This window comes from Ambystoma mexicanum, chromosome 6p, assembly GCF_040938575.1.
Source record: "Ambystoma mexicanum isolate Mex_15411 chromosome 6p, UKY_AmexF1_1, whole genome shotgun sequence".
Classification (NCBI taxonomy): domain Eukaryota; kingdom Metazoa; phylum Chordata; class Amphibia; order Caudata; family Ambystomatidae; genus Ambystoma; species Ambystoma mexicanum.
In genome coordinates, this window is record NC_090935.1 from 578802579 (window position 1) to 578826500 (window position 23922).

Consider the following 23922-nt stretch of genomic DNA (forward strand, 5'->3'; position numbering starts at 1 on the left):
TACCTGTTGTCAGTGAGTTTACAAAAAATACTGACAGATGACTGAGGAGGAGTTTGTATGTAAGTGTAGTTTACTTCTGGGGGAGGGGGAGATGGGTGGTCCGTTCTCTTTCAGGCCCAAGCCCCTGCCAGATGTATTGTGTGCTATGGCCGTTTGACAATGAGTACCAGTGGACCCCAACTTTGTTTGAATGGTTGGAGTTCATTCAGGTTGGTAGCCTGCGTCCCTGTGCAGCACCTTAGCAGGAGCTCCTTAAGCCATAGTGTGCGGTTTTCCCGTGCTACTATTGTCAGCGATTTTTACTGAATTCCCCCCTGCTATGACTTTATAAATTGGCCCATTGGTATACAGAACTCCAACGTCTAGTATAGGTCTGTACCACTCAAGGTGTTGGTAGTAAGGCAGAGCAGCCTGGCCTTTCTTAGGAGGGAGATGTGAGCTGTAGGTCAACACAGAGAACTTTGAATATGCACGGGCCCAAAGAAACACTTACACACTTAGTTATATCAAATTTATTTTATATATAGAAAGTTATTTATTTTATATATAGACAAGGCAAAGATAAATCTTCAGATAGGTAAGTACTATTTCAAAGCTAGTAACAACAATATTAGCTTTTTCACCCTGCACATCTCGACCCCACAGGCCTTGGAGTGATCTCCTCCACCTGATGAATGGGGCAACGTGGTTTTCGCATCACCGGACCACCGTGCATTGCCTCCTCCGTTCTTTCATGACACCAGGTAGGAGGTCTGCACGATTGCGGTGCTAATTTGAATGAATCAACACGACCATCTGATTTTTCTCAGTTTCAATCTGATTGGACTGCTAATTTCGCTGTGTGCGCATCCCCCCTGCTGCCCTGTGTCCCTGGGCCTGAGCATGCTGCTGTGCTGAATTTTTGAGCATTCATCCTCTTTCACTGCTGGCCTCACTGCAATTCCATCATGGCCTCAGGCATCCTCCCTGCTACCTGGAGCTGCTTTACCACCATTGGCCCGGGGCTGCTGCTAAGTGGCCTATTGTGGACTTTGTCTCCCTATCGCTGACACCTACTCCAGCGCTTCCTCCAGACAGACCCTCACCAACATCCTCTTTGTCAGACCTTTGGACTCCTCACACGGTTTCTGTGTGGTTCACGGCCAGTTTTCTCATGAGCTTTGACACACTACTCCCTGATGGTTACAAGATCCTCTCTGCACCCAGGCCCAATCGCTCAAGCGGTGGTGTAGCCTTGATCTTCCTGAAGTGGATTCCTGTCTGTTATTCCTGTGCAGGCCTACTCCTCTTGTGAATGCCTTGTCTGTAGGCTCTCTCTCTCTCTCCTGGCCACTCTTACCGTGGCTACTATCTATCATCCACCTGGTCAGATCTCCTCCTTCCTTTCTGAGTGGACTGACCTTTCCTCCTCCCTCCTGGCCTCGACCACTCAACTCCTCCTTCTCAGAGACTTCAACGTACATCTGGATGCTTCCTGTCCCTCATCCGGACTCTTTCGTGACCTCTGCCTCTTCCTCTCTCTCTTTCTATTTTCCCCTCTGGCCCGATTCATTCTCCAGGACACACTCTGGATGCCCTGCTCTCCGCAGGCCTTCCCCTCTCTATCCCTCTGATCACTCCTCTGTCCTTGAGTGATCACTATCTCCTTTCCTCCCATCTCGCCCTCGCTACCCCTCAGGCCAAGCCTTTTCCAATACTTCCACCTACCTTCTCGGTCATCCGACCCATGAAGCGTGTGTCAGTTGAGGCTTTCGCTACCACTTTCTCTCCCCCTCCTTCCTCTACCTCGGGCTGACTCGCATCCTGACACAGCTCTTTCCATGCTCTACTCCTCTATCTCTGACACTCTTGATGTTCTTGCCCCTGTCATGAGGATCCGCCTGAAGCCCAAAACCAATTGCAACTCTTGGTACGACTCTGACCTAGCCACCCTTAAAGAAAGTGTAGGGTGGTGGAGAGGAAATGGCGGGCTTCTTGTGCACCCTCTGACAAACTGGCCTGCCGCCTGCTCCAAAGGCAATACAGGCTCCTTGTCTGCACTAAGAAGAGAGCCCATCTATCTATGCTGCAGTCTCTACCCCTCCTGTCGCCTACCATGCCCTTTGCATGGCCCGGGCCTCTCATTTCATCTTCAGCCTTCTCCCTCCTTCTCATCTTTTCCTCCGTTCTCCGCCGACGAGATTTCCAGACAAGTCTGATCTATGACAGTCTTGTCAAAACAGGTTATTTCCTGTTCATTCAAAACCATCAAGGACCACATTGACACCCTTGCTCTGACTCTGGCCGACCTCTGTAACCATTCCTTCACCTCTGGAGTCTTCCCCCCTCCTCTCTGAAGCACTCTCCTGTGTACCCTCTTCTCAAAAAACCCACAGCCGACCCCTCTTGCCCGGCTAACTATTGCTTGATTTCTATCACTCCTTTCCTGGGCAAACTCGTGTAAAAGCTGGCCATCTCCCAGCTTAATCTTCACACCGACTCTGTTGGTTGACTCCATGACCATCAGTCTGGCTTCAGATCTGCCAGAAGCATGGAAACTGCTCTCCTGAACATCCGTGAAGACCTACTCTCCAACCTTGATTCCAATACTCCCTGTGTCCTCATCCTACTCAATCTCTCTTCTGCCTTTGGCACCGTCAACCATGCCATCCTGCTCAACCGTCTCTGTGATAACCTGGGTATCACTGATCAGGCCCTGGCCTGGCTGACCTCTTTCCTCTCTGATCGGCCCTCCAAGGTCCAACTTGGATCCTTCTTTCCTCCATTTCACGCTCTACTTGTGGTGTCCCCCAAGGGTCTAACCTCTCCCCCTGGTTGTTCAGCCAGTACCTGGCACTCCTTGCCCACCGCATTACAGCTCTCTGCTCTATCTTTCAGTGGTATGCGGATGACGCTCAGTCCATTTTCAGACTTCCCTCCAACACCTCTTCTCCCTCCCTCATCTCTCACTGTCTGTCTGCCATCTAGGAATGGTGTGCCACCAACGATCTCTGCCGTAATGCCAGTAAGACAGAGATTCTCCTCATCAGCACACCTGCACCTTCCTTTCCTGTCACTCTCTGGCCGGCCTCGCTTAGCCCTCTTCCTGCTCCCACCTGTGAGGCTAAGAACCTCAGGGTCATCTTCAACTCCACACTCTCCTTTTCCCCCTCACATCTCTGATGTCTCTAAGAAGACAAACTATCAACTTCACCTCCTGGTTCACTCTAAGCTTAACTACTGCAACAGCCTCTTTCTAAATCTGCCTGCTTCTAGTCTCCGCCCTCTGCAACTCATCCAGAACAGGACTGCGAGACTTGTCCTTGGCCTCAAGCCCTGGGATCGTATCTCTGCAGCGCTAACATCTCTTCATTGACTCCCAGTGGCTGCTAGGGTTAAATTCAGACACCCCTTGTCTTCACTTTAAACCTTGCACTTGCCTCCCTGCTGGTGGCACTACCATTTGTTGTTGTTTATATCCCTTAATCAGCACTTTCCACCTCTCCCCTACCCTTGCACTTTCCCCCCTTCCTTCTCCCCTGCACTTGCGTGTTGTTATTGTCGCTGGGCCTAGTAAGATCGTTTTTTGTTCTCCCTTGTTCCTCTCCCTTGCCTCGTCGCGCTGTGAAACGTGTGTATGAGCGCGATACAAATAAAATATCAATATCAATAGAAAACCAATGCAATAATTCAGGTGCGTAAACCACAACGTAAAGAATTATTGATGAATGCAATTCAAAGCTAAGTAAAACCACTGTTTATAGTAAATCGCATTGTTCTGTTGTAGGAATTGAATGTATGAACAACACCAACATTAGCAGGTAAGCACTTTTCAAGACTTGTGATACTTTTCAGAGGCCTTAAGGCTTTAGCAGTTCATCCTTATCTATGTATGAGTTCTTCAAAGTCAGATTGGAGGGAAAGCAGGTAAGGGACAGATGTAGAAAAGGCAAAGTTCTAGAGGATTCCTCAATTACACGTAGCAAGCTTTTGTTGGTAAAAAGTGTCCAGGGACTTCGGAGAAGGCTCCCAAATACACACAAGCCTAGGCCTAAGTGTATGGGCCAACACCCAAACACTGGTATCGGCACTCCAGCAACAAAGTGACATAATGACTCAAGGTAAGTATTACCACGGGTCCGATAGTACCTAGGAGTGATGAAGAGGATGAAGCCGGTTGCCTTCACGATGCAGTAGCTGCAGACCCGGTCTCCTGTTCCTCAGGGGGATGAAAGGAGGGACTCTGGAAGGGATTTGGCAGCAGCAGTCCAAAGAGGGGGCTCCCAGTAAATTATTCTTTGTGCTCCAACGGAGCTTTATGGTTTTGGCTCCTTCTCACAGACACCAATGTAAAATGGTTCTTGTCCAATCGATTCACCTCGCTTGTTTGGTCCTGCACTTTGGTGAGGGGACTTCGAGGAGGGGGATCTTGCCCCTGGAGGTCCAGAAGCAGTCCACCAAAGCTTTGGGAGGATTTGTTTGTGGCAAGACGATGCCCTGAAAAGTGGTTGCCGATCCCCTCCTATTGGAGGTTTACAGCCCTGGACGGTTGCAGCTCATTGGGGGATGGTCCAAATTGAAGGTTGTCTTAGGACTGATTATGTCCACCAGCCCAAGGTGAAGTGTCTTCTTCAGAGCTTCCTTGTTGATTTGAAAATGGGATCAGGACAGCAGGGTTACTTCAGCAGGCTTCTCCGGTTGCTGAAAGGTGCTGCAGGCGTCTTCTTCGGTTCTTCAGTTCCAGTGGTCGACTTGTCTTCAGCTTCAGGATCCTCGCCTTTTACCCAGGAACCCAGCCAATCAAGACTCATGCTACATTCCAACTTTGGGGGGTGGTTGTCCTTTCAGGATAGCTAGCCTCCCAGTTGGAACTGGTCCCAGGCAGGCATGCCAGAAGACTAAGAACAGCAGAGTTTCGGACACCGCCCCTGCTTCGCTGCTTCCTGTCCTCACAGACAGACTGGAGTCTTGGCATGCTTCACAAAGGATTCCTGCCGAAGACACAATTTGTCACATTTCTGGACTCCTCCGATTCTGGGCATGAGGGGATTTCCCTCGAGCCTATCTCTGTTTTCCTAACTACAATTCAGAGTGTCCATTGTAGGTTTTGTGTGTGCATTGTATCAGGGGCTAGCCCTTCATTTGGTATGTGGCGGCACCCTTACATTCATGATATAGATTTTCTTAGGATGTTATTTTAACTATCCCAAGCCTCATCACCGGACACACCAGGACTTTAGTTTTCAATTTGCTGTTCTACTTTGGTAACATTTCTGTGCCCCCATTTCTGTGCACCAGACAGCTTAGCATCCTTCTAGCCCTTACTTTCCAGAGTGGGCGCCTCCCTCGGTGTAATCCCTAGATTCCAGATTTAGAGGAGTTCGTTATTAGCGTCTCATCAGAGTTCATCCAAAGGGTCACAGCTGGTTCTTCAGGATACTCTGCCCGTGGTTAGGGGAGAAACATTTTCAAAGGAAAAATGGCCCCTGCAGGGTGATCTGCTTGGTGGCTTTCTCCCACTCCTCGCAAGTTAGGTTCCAGAGGCTCTGCCGTGGCTACAGGACTGTGAAAGATGTGAATATCATCCAGTCAGCTAGAAAGGAGATATGCAGCTGTCAGCCTAAAGTAAGTCGCTTTATCTGTGTGTTTAACCATTGACGCAAATGTTTGATCCTTCCTTCTGCAAAGTTATATGTGCGGTAGTCTGCCCGTGATCCAAAAGGCCTTAATGTCTAAATTTAAACCCTATTCTAGTACATGTTATTTGCTTAAGTAGAGGCCCATAGCAATATTACTAAGAATATTAGTTTGATCTGATCGTTTCATAATTTTGTTTGGCATTTAAAGTGATATGCTGAATATTTCTTTACATCAATTGCCAGCAACTGAAGACATTTCAAACTGGTTAAAACTCATGATTTTTATGTCATTTTTATATTTTGTAAAAAAAAAATGTATTCTGTTTTTTGATGCCTGATTTAATCACTGGCAAAGGCTCTCTAATTTCTAATTAGTGAATTAAATAGGGACCTGGTTAATTTATTAAATATGGAAAAGAGGAAACTGACCCACATTGGCCAAACCAAACAGTGCAAGGTTTCGAGGGGAGATATCCTTTAAATGACCCAGAAGACTGATGAAAATGAGCATACATGCAGAGTTCTTACTAAAGACTTCTCTGATTCACTTATTGGAAAAACCTTATTTAGGCCACAGGATATTTGTGATTTAGAATGACACTTCTGAACATTTACAAATCTATATGGAGTTGACATCCAATGTGGAAGCTGGTGCTGCTAGCTACATCAGGTCACTCGATTGAGAGTATGTCTAACATGTGTTGCAGCCTGCTAAAGACTGCTCTTCCTATTAGACCCCCACTATGGCCCAGCAGTTGGTTGATGGAGAGTGCTTCTGAGAATGATTTGAGCCCATGGCAATGTCAAGTTTTACTGCAGTTATTAAACAGCTCAGGCTTTCTGTTTCTTTGTAAGATCGTTTCCCAGCCTGGATTGTGAAGGATTAAGAAACCAGCCTCTGCGCTGTTGAAAATGATCAACTCTTTTCTCCTCAGTGGCTTGGCACCAGCCTCTGATGAGGAGAGAGAAACCGTATCCACATGTTGTGGAACACTTGCGTCCCCTGCACACCAAATGTGTTTGAAAAAACAAACAATAGTTATGATTCATTTGAACCACAAAAATTAAGAAATAAATTAAATCATACAGTTTTAATAGCAACAGCTTTGTTATTGTAATAACGATCATAACATGCGGTCAGTATAATTCAGTCACATTGCAATTAATTCATTGCATTATGTAAATACAAATATTTTGGAATACAAATAATTGCCCAACGTGTTTCGGGACTATAGTCCCTTCATCAGGACCTCAGGTTCAACTGTCCTTAAATTCCAACTTCACTGTGATCTATAGTGTAACACAAAGGTAAAATACATTAGCTATTATGTTAATTCAATATCTCCTAAGTAACATGTTTATGTATATACAATGGCTCTCCTGCAGCATCTTGGGTCATTCACCTGGCAAGAAACTGGAGTGGATTTACTGGGAGACTAATCTCCATCCGAATAATTACTGGATGATGATGATGGAACCTAGAAAGGCAGTAAGGGATGGATTAGGGACTGTCTGAAATACATGGAAAGGTGGCAGATCAAATGAAGGTATGGTGTACTCTTACCTGACTATGTATGGCTTTGGATTGAGGTCATATGCATCATCTTTTGACCTATAGATGATAATGTCTAGTCAGAAAAAGAGTCTGAATGATGGAATAGATAGACTTCAAAACAACATGATAAGGATGTGTTCATACCTTAAGTATCACAGTTACGCGAAACTTCCTGGCTCTTGATGGCAGGTGTCGTTTTGAAGTCTATCTATTCCATTAGTCAGACCCTTTTCTGGCTCCAGTGTGTTTGGGCAGGAAGGAATTGGGGGTGGAGTTATTCACTCCCCGGCCCTTTGACTGCCACCGTGCCTGAATGGAACCAGTTCCCGATGGGGTGCTGGCTGTCCTGATTGGTCAGCCAGCAGCCCCTTTCTGTAAAATGCTGAGAGTTTGCAGAGGATGTATGGGAAAACCGAATAAAAGGTGAGTTTCCTGAGATGAAAGGCAAGTCGACCACAGAAAAAGAAGACCCGAAGATGAAGACGACCAGAGATGCCTGCAGACCCTTCCAGTAACCTTGAAGCGAACACTGCTGTTCTGACCCAGTTTTCTTATCGACAGGAGCTCCGAAGAGGATGACTCCTTCCCTTTTGCTGGTGGCACAAACCAGCCCTGAGACAAACTACAAATCAAGCCATCTTCTGAGGTGCTGTGCCTTTCCAGAGCTACAGACTGCGAATATCAGGAGACCTCCAACTCATTTGCAGTTAGTCTTTGCAAGGCTGAATCTGTCCAAGTCTTTGAGCTCCAGTTAGACCTCCAGAGGCACGATCCTACTCATCTAAGTCCCCTCAAAAGATGCAGGACTTCAGAACCGAAAAAATCGACCAGGCGATATGCCGTCCTTTGTTGGAGCTGATAAAAGGCATCAAAACTGCAGACTGACAAGAAGACTGAAGAAATCTGTGCCAAGGATTCTCTCTCGAGAGAGAGACTGCTGCTGAGGCATCCCATTCAGAGTCCTTCCTTTCGTCACCAGACCGAGGAATCAGGGGAGCCGGTCCGTCGCTGCTGCACAGAGAAGAATCCAGCTATGTTGATTTTTCCTAACCGAAGAGTACTGTGGGGTGAAAGGTATAGTTTACCTTGAACCGAAGAGTCGCTCCACCGTGACTGGATTGCGTGAAGGTGTGTCCAGGGTGTCCACCCTACCTCTGACCCAAGCATTCCAGCTTGGTCCCTTTAGGGAGTCCTCCTAACTTGTGTTATATTCTTGAGTCCTCTTAACTTGTGTTATATTCTTAAGTATCTTATCCTAGAGACTGAAAATATCCTGTGAAACTTTTCTATTCTGCTAACTTCGTAAGGCTTTGGCTCCACTACTAAACTGACTTTTTCGCATTGTTAGGGATTGGACTTTGAAAGCATTAGAAGCTAGGAAAAGTGTCTATAGAACTTTAAGCTCTGCTGCGTGTATAACCAACCTTTTTCCTTCCAAAAGACTATCTTATGTGGTTTTGTTAACTAAATACAATTACTGTATATCTCTGAAGTAACGTGAGTGCATGGTAGTACCGATTATACGGTAGAACTGTCATTAGTGTCAAACTCTGTAACAATTGTAACCACAAGAAACTACTATTGAAGTAATCGCCTTTGAAAAGTATTAAGAATTCCTATGTTGGTTAATGAAATAAGTATCCATCTACCTTCCTTGTGTAAATAATAATAAATGCATATATTTAATATAACATTTACTCTGTGAGAACTTCTTTAGACTATTATTTTTACTGGGTTCAGTGTACATACCTACAGCTCACATCTTCATCCTATGATAAACCTGGCTGCTTTGCTATTCTACCAAGATCCTTTGGGTAGTACAGACTAAGAGTTGGGGACCAGTAAACAAAGGGATAGTTTTATGAAGTCTTAAATTAAGTGGACTTTAGGGAAACGTCCCTAACAGCCTTTACTTATTTCATTCAAGTTGCCACTTGGCAAGGCAGGGGTGAGATCGAAGTACAGTGCTCCTAACTGGAATTAAAAGGAGGCAAACCCAGATTAATTGCAGAATTGTCAAAATTGGATTTTGTAAAACATATTTACTTGACTATTCTGACCATTTCCAAAATGTGCAGTTAATAAGTAGAACATTATGGTTTTTGTGCATAAGTTTTTGCTTATATATATATATAATTTTTTTTTTTTTTTTTTTTTTTTTTTAAATGCATCTTTCTTACACACAATAATTCTATCCCAAGCCGGTAACATCCCTTTTATGTCTCCTAAAGTGGTTTTACAAATCAATTAAATTCACTAAATTATTTCCACCTGTTTTCAACCAATCGAATGAACAATTTTAGTTTGTCTGAATGTAACTGTTTGCTTGTTGATTAGCACAGTCATGCTATATATTTATGGTACATTGACATGTATGCTTTATGCTTTTGCAGAAGTACAATGCAGATTATGACCTGTCAGCAAAAGAGGGAGCAGACACCTTGGCCTATATTGCATTACTTGAAGAGAAGCTTCTTCCAGCAATGGTATGGATTTTCTGTACACAATGTTAATTGACATCTTTATTAATTTTGTTCAAATAGTGTGTGTGCTAGGCACAGAGAGTTAATAACATTTAGGCAATTTGTGCAATTGTAATTGCAAAAGAGTAGTAGAATTAAAGTTGCATTACTATCTGTTTACATGTACGTTCTGTGATCCTACCTGAGCAGTGATCATACTTTTTAAATTAATTACCAAGACAATCACAATGTATGTGGGGCCTATTTTGTGTGTGTGTGTGTGTACACGTCCCAACATGTTACAAACCTGCAATTTGGCATGTGGCTATTTTGCATGGTGTAGACAATGTAAAAAGTATAAAATATGCTAATTGCCTTCTTTGTTTTTTTTTAAAGCGATCTGTATTGCTTACCACTGCCATATGGTTCTCCACGCCGTAGTTCTATGTTCATTATTCCTAAAGTTCAGCCATTCATGAAAACATCAGCAGTTCATTGTTTCAAACTTTCCACACTACCAGCTTCTAGCTGACGTTTACGGCACTCACTTTTGAAGTCAAGCGGGTGACGCAACAGTGCTTTTGTTGTAATGCGGGTGACGGGGAACGGTGCATGTCTCTTTAATAGTGTTCACGTCACATCGTTGTAAATCTCTCATGATAATTACAGGAACTTCATTTCCCACGGAAGTTGATGGATGTATGCCATCTTAACAGTACTAAGCTTAAATGCTTCAGCCGTACACGTACGGGTACAGCACTTCAAGCTTACATGCTTTAGCCCTACATGTACGGCATTTATTTTGTGGTTGCTTTTGCCTCGGCTGTAGAACAGGGCACCAATAATTTTGCTGCTTAATCTCAATGCTCCAACTCAAAGTAGCTGGAAATTTTTACGGTATTCATGCTTTTCTCATGGTCCACTTTATGTGGCTTGCTCCAGAGTTGGAAACAAAGACAATCTGTTCACACTAGCTCCTAGAGGAAGCCCTAGCATACTGTGCACACAGAAGCATTGGATAAGTGCACAAATGAAACTTCAAACTAGGACTGAAGTAGGAATTACTGTGCAAAGCATGGGTAAACCTGCTAGTTGTTTCATAAAGTATACTGCCATTAAATAGTCCATTTGGGACTGAATTTATCTGTGAGCCATTACGCTCTCACTCTTTTATATTTTCCATGTCCATGCAATTGGTGATCATTTTAAAAATGGTAAGTTATGCTACCCAGCTCGCTTGGTAGTTTTGTAACTGGGAAGGGATGACGTATGAGTGCTGTATAAGTGCTCTATATTTCCCTAAATTACTGGGAATCTAATGCTCTGTGTGGCACTGTGTCAAGCTATGCTAGAAATGGTGTGGGGGGGCGGGGGAGGGGGGCTGTACAGTCAACATGACCACAGGGGAGAAAATGGGATTGAAAAACAAATGCATTTTCTCCAAAAATGGACTCCCTGACAAAGGCGCCTTTCCCAGTAGTAAGAGAACAGATGATTTGGGTGGCATAAACTATTTAAAATCAAAGTCGCAAATGCATCAAAATCTAGGTCAGCACATGTAATTGTAGTAGCCTGCCAAGGAGGACAAGGCAGTGTCCTGTGAGACCATTATTGCTATATTAAGCAGATCCACAGTCTCCCTCCTCAATTCTCAGAAGCAACTTACTTCCAATAGCCATGGGGTTCACACTCAGTTACTCAGACAGAAGCCTGATAGAAAGAAAAAACAATTCCAACTCTTATTGTAATGCCCTTTTATGTGTATAGGAACATATGCTCATCTCTTCCTTAACGGCACCTGTACGGTTTTGGAATTTAGCTTACTTTTTGCTGGCACTTTTAACCCATTTGACCTGTCTACACTACAGGCACTGCCCCTCCTGTTTTCAACAAACCAGACTTTCCCTTCCTCACTCCCAGTCTTCGGAGAGCAACCCGAATCAACCTTTCCATGCCATGTTCACCTGCAACCATCTTACAAAATGTTCATTTCCACATCTTTCTACATATCTCTTTCACCTGAATAATATCAGAGAAGTTCCTCAAGGGCCGTACGTGCATGCCTCTGGCAGTTTAACTTTCACCCAGGCTCACAAAGTTATATGCTCTTTCTGAGATCATAATCTTGCAGAGGGCTTGTTTTTCCTCCATCTGCTCTCAAATCTATGGGCCCGACGTTGCCTTTTCTTGGAAGAATCCCCCTGAATTTAGACAATTGCTATACGCAGCCCCTCATAAGCGGGCAACCTCATGTAACAGAGTGCTTCTCCATATTATAACTCTAGAATTTAGTGTACTGCTCTCTCCCATGGCAGGCTAACAATTAGGCTCATGTCTATTAATTCTTTTAAGAAAGGGTTACATCACTCTACTTGTCTGTTTTTTTCTTTTTGTGGTTCTGGATGGAGATCCTGTTATGCTCAATTTCACGCTATCTCGGGAACATGTTTTTCTCTCGAACAGAATTGCACAAAATATCAGAGACTAGGTGTTCAGGACATTCAATTCTTCATTCTAAACACTCATATGTACCATAACCGCACCAAAACATGCTAGCTTAACAAGGAGGACAAGACCAACCAGAGCCTCTTAAATCTTCTAGGTCCTCGAGCACCTCATTTCTGGGAAGATTTGCATTCACAGTCCATTACACAGGCAGAAGCCTGACTGAAATCAATCCCAATGGTTTTATGTCATGCCTGGTCATGGGACTTGAATGACTATCGCAATGAACTTGCTCTAAAACAGACTCCCAGAAAAGGCACCATGCCCAATAGCAAGGTAAATATTGATTTGGGCAACATATACATTTGGAAAATTCCCAACCACTCAGTGATGATCGTTTATTAGTTTGACTGTTGCCTTTGTGAGGATTTTCTTTCTCTTTTCCCTTTTTGTTCCCGCTTTTCCGCCCTTCCTTATGAGGATTTTTTACTTTTTGAAAGCCATCCTTTTGTTAAAGATGTTCCAGTAAGTCCCACGCAGAACGTCAGTGGATTGCAGTGATGGTGTTATATAGATATTCAGGGTTGCAGTGCCATGCATAAATGCGGAAATTGTAGCTACCTGGAATTACCCAGTATTTGTGGGAGCAGTTGAATGCAGCAGCCAAATGGTGGCATACCTCACGCTACAGGAAGGCATAAATACAAACATAGATCGGGTCCAGACTCGGCTCACTTGCAGTTCTACATCAGAGGCCACGCATAACTACACATTCCACTATATGCTTACCTTCTTACAACTCGATTTTAAATGGTTACTAAAAACAATGCACATAGGCCAAATACTTGATCATACATCTTACATTGAGATAGAGGAATCCAAATGCAACAATCCCTTCAAATTAAACACCAATGATTGTTTTCATGGTAAGATCGAATAAAACTCCCAAACTTGCTTGCTTCTCCCCATTCACTAACCTCTAGACTCCTCTACTCCGGGTTGGCCCAAGTCTGGATATAAGCCCCTCTTAGCAGCACCCTGATCAACCCCTCCAGCCCTTCCCACTCTAGCCTGATCTATCCTAGCAGCCAACCTCCTGATGCTCCCCTCTTTATATCTAAACACCACGCTTCTCCTAATGACGTTACTCTACAACAAAACATCTTTCCTCACTGACCACTTGACTCACATTAGCCTCAATGCTCAGTAACGGATTTCACTGAAACCTAGTTAACCCCCAAGGACACTGCCTCTCTCTACCCTCCACACTTCATCTTCTTACACTCCCCTCCGCACACAAACAAGGCAGCGATGTTAGCCTAATGAACATCAAAGCAAGGACTCATCATCTGCCCCATTTCCCCCTCTGACTTTTTTTCCTTCTCGTTTAACACCTCTCTGCCCATCCTCCTCATCCACCCCTCTTTATCATCCAAAACCCTCAATATATACTTCTATGATCTCAATCTACTAATTGGAACACTTCCGGCTGATCTGCACAGAAGCCTGATTGGTGACTACAACATCTTCAACATTACAAAGGCACATCAACTGCCACATCCCACTCTCTCTGATCACTGTGAGTAACATGCATAATCCTTCCACACACATCCTAGGGCCCTCCCTTACTCTTCTCTTTTTAGCATATACTCTTTCAGCTGCTGCTCTTTTGTAGCTCAAACAATTCTTCCAAACCTTGAGTATTTTCTATGTCACATTTAACTTTTTTAAAATGTTTATGAACCTGCCTACATAGTAATGAGGGACTGAATTTCCAATATATACTGAGGTCTAACAGATAACCATATATTGCATGCTTTCTAGGATCTGTGTGCCAGCTACATGTGTTCAATTTTCTCAGACCATTGAGGTACCTGGCCTGTAAATTTTGGGTTATCTGTATGAAGTCCGATTTAGATTTGAAAGGAAACCTTTGGTACACATAATAACAATGATAGATTCTAGATGTATCACTGGGTAGATGATCTGAGGAGAAGGATCTTTAGCAATCTCCCCTGTTCTATCCAATAGTGCATGTTGCTTTTTCATGTATTGGATTGTCTTCGTGGTATAGGAATATAAGAATTATTGTTTTGCAATTTTTTCAGAAGATCATTGTTTTAACTGAAATGTATACATTTTCTCCATTTCGTTTTTACTCCTCATTTTACTCATTGGTATTATGGTGCAGCTGCACATGTTCTGGGTCGATGCAGACAATTACAGCAGCATGACAAGGCCATGGTTTGCCTCACGCATTCCATTCCCACTGAGTTTGTACCTTCCTGGGAAGATGTCGCGGGAAGCACTGAATAGGATCTTGCTGACCAGAGGAGAGCCGCCACTTTTCAGTGTCAGAGATGTCGAGGGACAGGTACGTTCGCAGGAAATCTGCAACAAGGAGCAGCACCAGATCAGAATAAGTCTTGGTTGATTATCACTATTCTATTTTACCGGCGTCATTGATCTCTTGCTGGAAATACTTAAACACACATTTTCTTTTAAATAGATTTACAAAGATGCTAAAGAGTGCCTGAATCTTCTGTCCTACAGATTGGGAACATCTCAGTTTTTCTTTGGGAATACGTAAGTACCAAATAAACAAATAGAAAAAAATGTTTATTCCAATATTCAAGACGTGTTGTGAGTCATTGTCACTTTGTTATACTCTGCAGCATCGTTTTGTCTGCAAATGATTTTAAAATGAGTTGTACATTTTTTGAAGTATGAAAGAATGATATCTTCAAACAATTGATTATGCAAAGAATATTACATGCAGGTGCCTTTTATTTTAGTGATATGCCATTACTGTTCATTGGTTTGTGGAATTCTCAGCCTCTGCACTAATCACCTTCACTTCTTCAACAAGGTATCATTTTGTTCTCTTCATTCAAATTCTTTCTAAGGTAATCATAATCCCCAAATTCCTCCTTTCCAGCAAGACAGTGTATTTGTCAATGGCCAAAGAAAAAACTGGCTTTATGGACACTGGACAGCAGAAGAAGACCAAGTGGGATACGAGGTCACACAGCCGCTCTCACAGGGACCCAATCCGGGTTTATAAGTAGACAAAAATCATTTCAAGTTCAATTAGTTAGTAAAAAATATATGTTGTTGATTGAAGAATGACAACGTTGTGGTTCAGTTGTGTTTCAACATCATTTTATCAAAGAAGGTAATCTCTTATGTGAGAAGTCACTAATACACTCTTAGTGAGGAAGAAATTGCCACATCAAGTTTATCAATCAGACCAAAAAAAATTTGCCAATGCATTTCGGAATAACATTTCCTTCATCAGGGCAGGTCTATAAGTAATGTATACCAAACCATCAAATAAAGTTAACCATCATCATGTGACAAAACACATTAACACATGTCAGTGTCATATATATATATATGAGAATGTAAAGAACATACCATTTAGTTGAAGTAACAGTGGTGGATGGTAAAGATGAGGAAGCAAATTTGAGAAAAAGAACATAGAAAATAATGAGGCTCTATACGGTATGAGTTAAGAACAGTGAGGTAAAAAAGGGAAATATTTTACCTGAGATAGCAAATCGCGTGTGCTGTGTGTGGCGTTGTCAGCTATTTAGAATTCAAAACTGCCTGATGAAAATCAGCGCAGAAGAACAGTCTTCAGCAGTGTGGCTGTAATCAGAAAGCATATGTGTTGATAAGCGTGTGAAATCCGTGTGTAGGAAACAGAATGTAAGCGTTAAGACAAGCTTACCGTGCTGGACACGGGAAACTGTGGTGCTCCCGTTGCCTGCTCGTGACTGCGGCTGTAGCATCGAGGCGTTGCTAGGGCAACGCTTCCTTAAAAAGACACGTGACCGCAAGTCAGCCCAAATTGGCGCGCGGTCAAAAAATGGGAGGCTGCATCCAAACATATGGGTTTGTTTAGGACAAATATGAATATTTGTCTGGCCTCATGGCTATTAATAAGGAATTGTGGAGTATTGAAAAATGGAAAACCAAAATTTAAATAATAAAAATAAAAGAAATATTACGCTAAAGTCAAAATCAAAAGAGCCATAAATACCATTAGTATAAATGTCAGTCTTGCCGTGCCAAGGGCTGATGACCCCTGGTAAGTGGTGTGCAGTAAAAACATTAGTGACATGGAGAAGGCAACACTTAAGTTCACACATTGGCATATATATACCGTGTTATCGGTGGGCACGTACAAGGGGGACCCCTTTAGATGGACACTGGAACCAGCATCTCAGTAATAGATTACCCTTCTTAATCCAGATGAAGTTTCTAAGGTTCCTCTTAACCCTACGTAACTTACAGAAGGTCCTATCCAAATGCTCCCCCTATTACTTGCCACGCCACTCTTTCTGTCAATGGCATGACTGTCGCCATTCTTTCAGTGTGCAACCAGAGGTTCCTGAACAGTTCTGCTGGGCAGTGACCTTAGGGAGTTGGGTCTTGTCTCAGACACTTCAGATACACCTGGACCAAGGACCAGGTCTTTCATCAAAAATGCAGACTAAACCCAAGACCAAGACAATGAGGAAACCTAAAGCCACACAGGGGAAGAAGTTTCTTAAGCCCCGAGGCACCTAGAAAATCCTCTAAGGGGCAACCTCTAGAGTTGCCTAATGTGACAGAATCTCCTCTCACAACTCTTACGCCCAACAGCAATGAGAAGGTGGTTCTCTCTAGTTTAGGAGAATTCATCCCTAAAGACTATCTTGAGCTGCAGTCTTTGCAGCGGGTGAACCCTCTAGCGCAGACTTCAGTATGGGAGGAAGGGAGTGTCCTCCCCTTTGTAGGCCTGAAGAAGCATGCTGTTTCTCAAGCAGAAGAGGAAGCCCTGTGATGCACAGAATGTACTTGAAAAATTGGCTCCTATATAGTGAACCCGTAGAGTCAACTCCTGGGGACCATAGGAGGTTGGTGATCCCCCAAGTAGTGAGGCCCTTATTGCTACACTTGGCACATGCTGTTTCTCTGGCAAGTCACTTTGCATTAAGAAGACCAAAAAGAGACTCTCTTATATTACTACAGGCCCAAGATAGAGGCGTCGGTGGAAAGCCACTCTAGAAGGTGCAATACCTGTCAGGTGTCTGGCAAGGTTGTTGGCAAGAACAAGGCACGCTTGGTGCCTCTACATGTTGTGTGAGTCCCATATGGGAGGGTTGGGTTTGATTATTATTGGACCCTTTGACAGCGGTAGAAGTGTACCAAACTGTGACCCCGGCTGAGAGCAAGGTACAACACATTTTTTCAAGGGTTGGAGCCATGCTGCTTGACAGCCAATTGAGTTGAAACAAATGTCAGTTTAGCTGTAACTGCTATTCGGTATTAAAGTGGAGAAATATGCTTTAACTTCACAAAGAACAGCTCCGGAATGGGTGAAAATGGTTGAAAGAAAGTAGTAGAACTGTTAACAATAAAAGATAAAAGTAGTGGAACTCTGCTCCCTTTGACCACTCACCTTTGACCCTCCAACTACCTTAGGCAGCAGATTTATACTTGTAGTAGATTATGCCGCTAGGTACCTATTAAGGGCAGTCTGCTCAGACAGTGGCTACAGCTCTGCTGGGTATCTTTACCAGAGTGGGTTTTCCCAAAGAAGAATTTGTGTTCTCGACTTTTTACCATCATCCAACAAATGGTTTGGTGGAAAGGTTTAACTGAAGCTTGACGAACATCGTAAGTGCTGTGGCAGAGCCCCTGAGAAGAAAGTAGGATCTCCATCTGATGAGCCTTCTTTTTGCTTACAGGAAGGTTTCTCAAAAGGGTGTAAGAGTTTGCCCTTTTGAGCCTTTCTTTGTCCATTCAATTGGAGGCCCTTTGACCTTGGTTAAAGAGGACTAAGAGGGAACACCCCCTTCAACACCCTCAATTGTACTGGATTATGTGCTAACCCGCAAGAGGATGGCAACAATGTTGGCCGATGCATATCTAAATCTGCAGGCTTTTCAGGAACTAGTCCAGCACTGATATGAACAGACGTCCTCCCAAGTCAAGTTCACCCCAGGACAGCAGGTGCTTGTCATGGTGGCAGCAAAGCCCAGAGACTTGCAGGATAAATGAACTAGACCCCACAAGATCAGAGAAACTTGGAGAGGTCAACTTTTTAGTGGACTTGGGTAACCCCCAAAGAGATCTCTAGGGTCTTCTATGTAAATAAACCCACTGCTTTCTCACCTAAACGTGAACCTCTACCTGATCCCCCACAATGTAGTCCATCAGATGGATCAGTGCATGGGGTAAACCTCCGTCCACAACTGACACTGCTGAGGCAGATTGATTGCAGGCCTTTGTTTAGACAATTTTCCCAACAGACAATTTGACAATAGGTATTTCCCTTTGAAGCCAACATACAGTGTCCCTGTAGCAGGGCTACAGAATGTCACACTCTGAGAAATCACTTAGTCAGAGGTGAACAAGATGCTTGATTGTGGAGTACTCAAACAGTCCCTGGTGTAGTACAGTTGTACTAGTGCCAAAAGCAGGATTCAAGGACTTGAGATTCTGTGTGGACTACAGGGCACTGAACACAGTCAACAAGAATTAAGCTCATCCCTTGCCCAGAACAGATGAACTGGTGGTTAAACGTGGGTCTACCAAGTGCCTCAGTACATTTGATCTAACCTCAGGCTGTTGGCAAATAGTCCCAGTAGACTGTGCCAAAGAGAAGACTGCATTCTTCACTCCTAAGGGTCTTTATCATTTTAAGGTAATACCCATTGGCCTAACAAATGCCTCCACCCAGAGGATGGCGAGTCGTGTGCTGAATAGGCTGAAAAATATCTTTTCTTTAATTTTTTTATTGACACAGCTGATTTCAATCAACTTTTCAATAATATGTATAAAAAAAAAATCACAGAGAAAAGTGAAAATAAAATTAAAACATAAATTACTATTCCAGTGTTTAAGTTACGTTAAATTTTTTGCCAGATCCATTTCATTTAAGAAATTAGTTATTGCATAACCCATTCTCCTGTTGTCAGCTCTTATAAGTCTTTGCCACAATTCATCTTGATCAGGTATATATACATTTTTAAACAAGTCCTCAAAGTAGAATATTCTGGATTCTAATAATGTTGAACATACTAATAAGAATAGCCTTCCGAGAGAACAGCTAAGAAGGAATGAGAAAAAAACAGTTCCCAGTTTTGGAGAGTCACTATCTATTTTCTTGAAATTATTACCTGTATCAGAGATGTAAAAATTAAATAAAGCAGCTTAATAGATGACCATTCAAGGCAGAGCTGCTTATGATCGCTTTGTGCATTGTGTTTAATTTCAAGTTTTTCACATAGATGAATAAACGAAGTGTCTCAGTAAATTAAATCTATCGTGGCTTCCTGAATTCCTCTCTGCCATGTTTTTTTTTTGCTGGGATGTCTCCTGGCAGCGGACCATTGAGCATGATCAAGGAATGCTCCTTCATTAGAGTGTTCCATCTTTTTTTTAATTTGATGTTCAATGCCTTTCTCTTTTTTCAACAGATGAAGATTCAGATCACCCATTATCATGGTATGTGTTATATCCTGATTCAATGAAATAATCTCAAGAGCAAATTCGATTTGTATGAAGATGTCGGTTGGAGATAAGCTAGCTCTGCCCCAATATATATGTAATAAAGCAATCACATAATGCTCTACAGTGACTTTTACCAGTTGAACATGATTGCTAGAAGAAAGCCACGGTTCAATTGCAAAGCCTTTAGTTTTATTAACCGGAAATAACAGTCCAGAAGTGGGCCTGCCCTGAGTTGAGGTGTCGGCTGGTATCATGCTTATCTCAAAATTGTCCCAAATGGGTGGTGTATGTAACCAAGATTCTTGAATAGCTACAATTTCATATAACTCCAATTCATGTGTAATGGGGTTTATCAGGTGTCGATGGCCTCTTGAGTTCCATGACACCAGATGATGAATTTCACAGTCATTCGGCAGTTATGGCCGGTAGTAATGGTCATGCTGAGAGTTTTTGTAGATGTCAGTTGTCTGGTTCTGTTTTTTCTCATTCCTTCTTAGCTGTTCTCTCGGAAGGCTATTCTTATTAGTATCGTTCATATGATTTTCTTGCAGATTCGTGGTTTCTTGATGTATTAAGAAACCTAATTTGTTCAACATTAATACTTCTCTTAGTAGTACATCCATTACCACTCTAGATTTTAGTGTGATACGAGCAGCTGTCAGGTCTTTGTCATCCAAAAAATCGACTCTATCTATGTCATTAGTGTCTATTTTCCTTAAATTCGGGATTTCATGTAGGATGTTTAATATGCTTGTTCTGTTCAAGTCATAATGTCGAAAGGGATGACTTCTACAACATATTATCATCTGAAGTTTATCAGAATTCTGTGGTAAGCTCCTCGTCTGAGTTATTTGTATTTCTCGTCTCTATTTTGTAGCCGTTATTCGATCTGTTTATTTTTTTTTTTTACTTGTTTCGTGGCGTTATCCATTCTCGTACAGAATCTGATACTTTCAGTTGCTTTTCAGGGTTTTGACTAATGTATGGAACGTGTCTTCTATTTGTTTGTTCCTTTTCATTAATCCAGTTCTTTTGAGGAAGCTCTTGATTGGTTGTATTGTATATCGCCATACATCTTCGTACTTTGTCACGTATGTAGTCCTGATCTGTTTGTTTCTTTTGACTTTTCATGTCCACTATGTCATCTCATTTAGACATTTCTTCTTGAGCTGAGTTCATATTAGCTCTATTGTCAATTCGTTGTTCTTGATTCTTCATATTTTTATGAGATCTTTCATCATGGATATTTCCCCCAAGATACGGCCGTGTTTGGAAGATAGAAGCTTTTAATAGATGTTCTTCATTCACCATGGATGGATTTTGCTGATGGATTATTTCCTCATTTAAGTTTTTTTCCATTTCCTCTCGTATTTCCTTAATGGTTGGAGGAGTCCTGAATATAGAACGTTCTTCATGTTCACCACAGGTTAGAAGACTTTCAGTTTGTTGATTCTGTACTTTATCACTCGATAACATGTATCCTGTTATTGATTTACATATCTGTTCTCTCAAATCCTCAATACATTTTTTTTGCGGCATTGGATGATCCATCATCTTGATTTGCATGTTTTAAATCAGCGATGTCTTGTTTTCTTCCCCTGATTCTTAGTCCATCATCTGTCTCTTTAATTAGTGGCTTATTTTGAGCAGAATCCTTCTCTTTTTGTTTAGTAAAGATTGGGGCCAGTTTAAGTGCTGGTTTCAACGGTTTCAAAAAGATTGCGCTATTTTCAATAGTTTTTTGGGTGGTTCTGTTGGACTACCTACAGTAGAACTTGATGCTTTGCTCCCAATCATTTTTTTCTTTTTCTTGCAGTGTCTTTGTGCTTTGTTTTCAAGAGTCTTCCTTTCTTTTTTTCTTTCATTATTTGTTCAGCTTGTTTTTTCTTTAATTTTCGGATTAATCTATGAGACTCTCCTGTTTTTTTCTTTCTTTTTCTGTGGTAGGTACATCATTCTGATTTTGATTGTCCTCTGTGCAATACATCTCATCAACTGGAGCACAATTCTTGTTATTTTTCTGATTTTTCTTTTTCGTATTTTTACCATGTTTCATAGTTTGCACTTTTTGTTTTCTTATCGGTGGAAATTTCTTGCTTATGACTACCACCTTTTTCTTTTTTTCTATTATTTTCCTCTTCATTTTCTGCTAATTGAGCCAGACGTATAAATTCTTGCGAGTCACAATTACATGTTTTCCCCTGTTTCGCAGGGGAACATTTTTCAAATTGCTGTATTTTAGCAATTAGATTTGCCATGATCTTTTTTGATTCTTTGTCTCTCTAATGGCCTCAAAATTCTTCATTATTTCCTGGTGATGTAATTGAGTTTTGGTTCTGTTTGAATTTGTCAGGTCATTTATTGCATTCCTCAAGGCAACCAATGTAGTGTAATTAATTTCCAAATCCTTTGTAATCTCCAATAAATGTCCTGTATGCAGACGCACTTCTGATCGAATTTCTTCGTAGACTTTTACCACTGATGGTAATACATAATTCAGGGCTATCATTGTGGATGGACTTTTTTCTTTTGACGATTTTTCTTCAAGTTTTTCCTGAAGGCCGTTTTCATTCCTTTTTTTTCCATTTACAGACAGATGCCTATCCAAACTTTTTTCTGTATTTGTGTCATCCATTAAGGCTGATATGGTATTTAGCTCAAATGACGACCCTATGTTGGGCAGGTTGTCAGAATGTACCAAGGCTTGATCCGACAAGTCAATTCTCGTGTCTTTTTTTTTTTTTGATTGATGTTCTGATCTGGATAGCTAGTGATTCTATCACGTTTTTCCCCCACAGATTGGCTCTCTTTTAAATTACCACTTTGCATTCGATCTAAATTTTAGTTTCATGGAAAATAGTCGAGTATTGTATTTTTGATCGTTGTTGTTAATGTATAATCCGTATGTAAAGGCGCATTATCAAGACATCTATCATTCTTCGGAGTAGATGTGCCAATATGATCATTAGTGGTAAGATGAGACAAGCCAGAAACTGAGGTAATTGTTCATCAATCGGATAGACACTTTGTATTCCAAGAAAGGTAGATTGTTTACAGTTTCGCATAGGTGATTTGAATATTATTCTGTTTATCATAGCTGTGTTCCTTTCTCCGATTATTGATTCGTCATATTCCGGTATGCGAACTTCAGATCCGGCTATAGTACTTCGCAAATTGTATCCTGACATTTTAAATGAATTTTCTCTTTTTCCTTTGATTACTTTCAGGTGTACAATACTTGCATACAATCTGGGTCAAAGGCAACGCCCGCAGTCCCCGCTCTGCGTCACCAGCGCTAGTACAAATTGATGGCAATTAATTCAGAGGCAAAGCCTGCAGTCCCAGTGCGAAAGTACTGACAAGTAATAAGTGAAAAGGAGTTCACATTGGTCAGATTCAATCAAGTGCTGAAAATGAGGGATTTCTGCCGCGCCTTGTTCAGAAAGACCGTCTTAATCAGGAGCGTGTCAAAAGACGAAGCATCTGAAATAACAACCCCGCTCTTAATTGCCAAAGGCACGTCCCACACAAGGCGAATAAGGTTTTTAGGCGAGCAGATAATTCAGTTCGTAAAGTATGTACAGTGCAACAGAATGCACTGAGTTCTTATAAATTCAATGAGTTCCAGCATACACAAAGCACAAAATCTAGCAAAGTCTTACCAGTTTGACTGTTATGATCGGGAAATTGGACTTTACTTCTGGTCCGAATTTTCACCTCCTCTCGGGGCTCACTGAGTGCGTTGGTAGATCTTCTACCCAGCTCAAGTTATATTGTTCTCTTCTGCCCCTCAATGGTATTCTACCCTGCAGGTTGTCACTTGCTTCCCGATTTGACAATTCCCTTTTTTTTTTTTTTTTTTTTTTTAAATCTGCCTCCGAGCTGCGAGGTGACGGCTTTGGGGGAATGGACACACCCAGCGCCCAGCAAACAGTAAAACAGTCTTCGCTGAAGTACTCGCCCTTAACTAGCTCAGGCTTTACGCCGCAAGGGCGACGGCTCTCTCCTTTTGAGCTCAGCTTCAAGGGGGTGGGTCCTCACAGTTTGAAAGTTTAAAGGGACAGTGCCACTATAGTCCGCTGTCCTGTAATTCACACAGGGATACAGATTCAGCCCTCAGCACACGCGTTCCTCAGTGCAAATGCTCTTGATCCAGGTGTAAGGAAAATGCAGATGAGCCTGCAGCACGCAGCACAGTAAAACAGTCTTCGCTGAAGTACCCGCCCTTAACTAGCTCGGGCTTTACCTGAAAAATGTCTACAGTTTAATGATCTGGTGGTGTGAAGCTCAATTTTGGAAGAATATCTTTACCACCTCAGCGAGGTGTTGTGCGCCC

At 42.3% G+C, this 23922-nt stretch overlaps 1 protein-coding gene across 3 annotated transcripts in view; it reads left to right on the forward strand.

The window, feature by feature from the left end:
- The window catches only part of MTX3 (metaxin 3), a 225098-nt gene that overhangs the window by 53487 nt on the left and 147689 nt on the right, over positions 1–23922 (forward strand). For all 3 annotated transcript variants that reach the window (XM_069627403.1, XM_069627404.1, XM_069627402.1), the window contains exons 4-6: positions 9567–9659; positions 14272–14454; positions 14590–14666. In XM_069627403.1, the coding sequence (XP_069483504.1) occupies positions 9567–9659; positions 14272–14454; positions 14590–14666 (353 nt within the window). The remainder of the gene's footprint in view (positions 1–9566; positions 9660–14271; positions 14455–14589; positions 14667–23922) is intronic.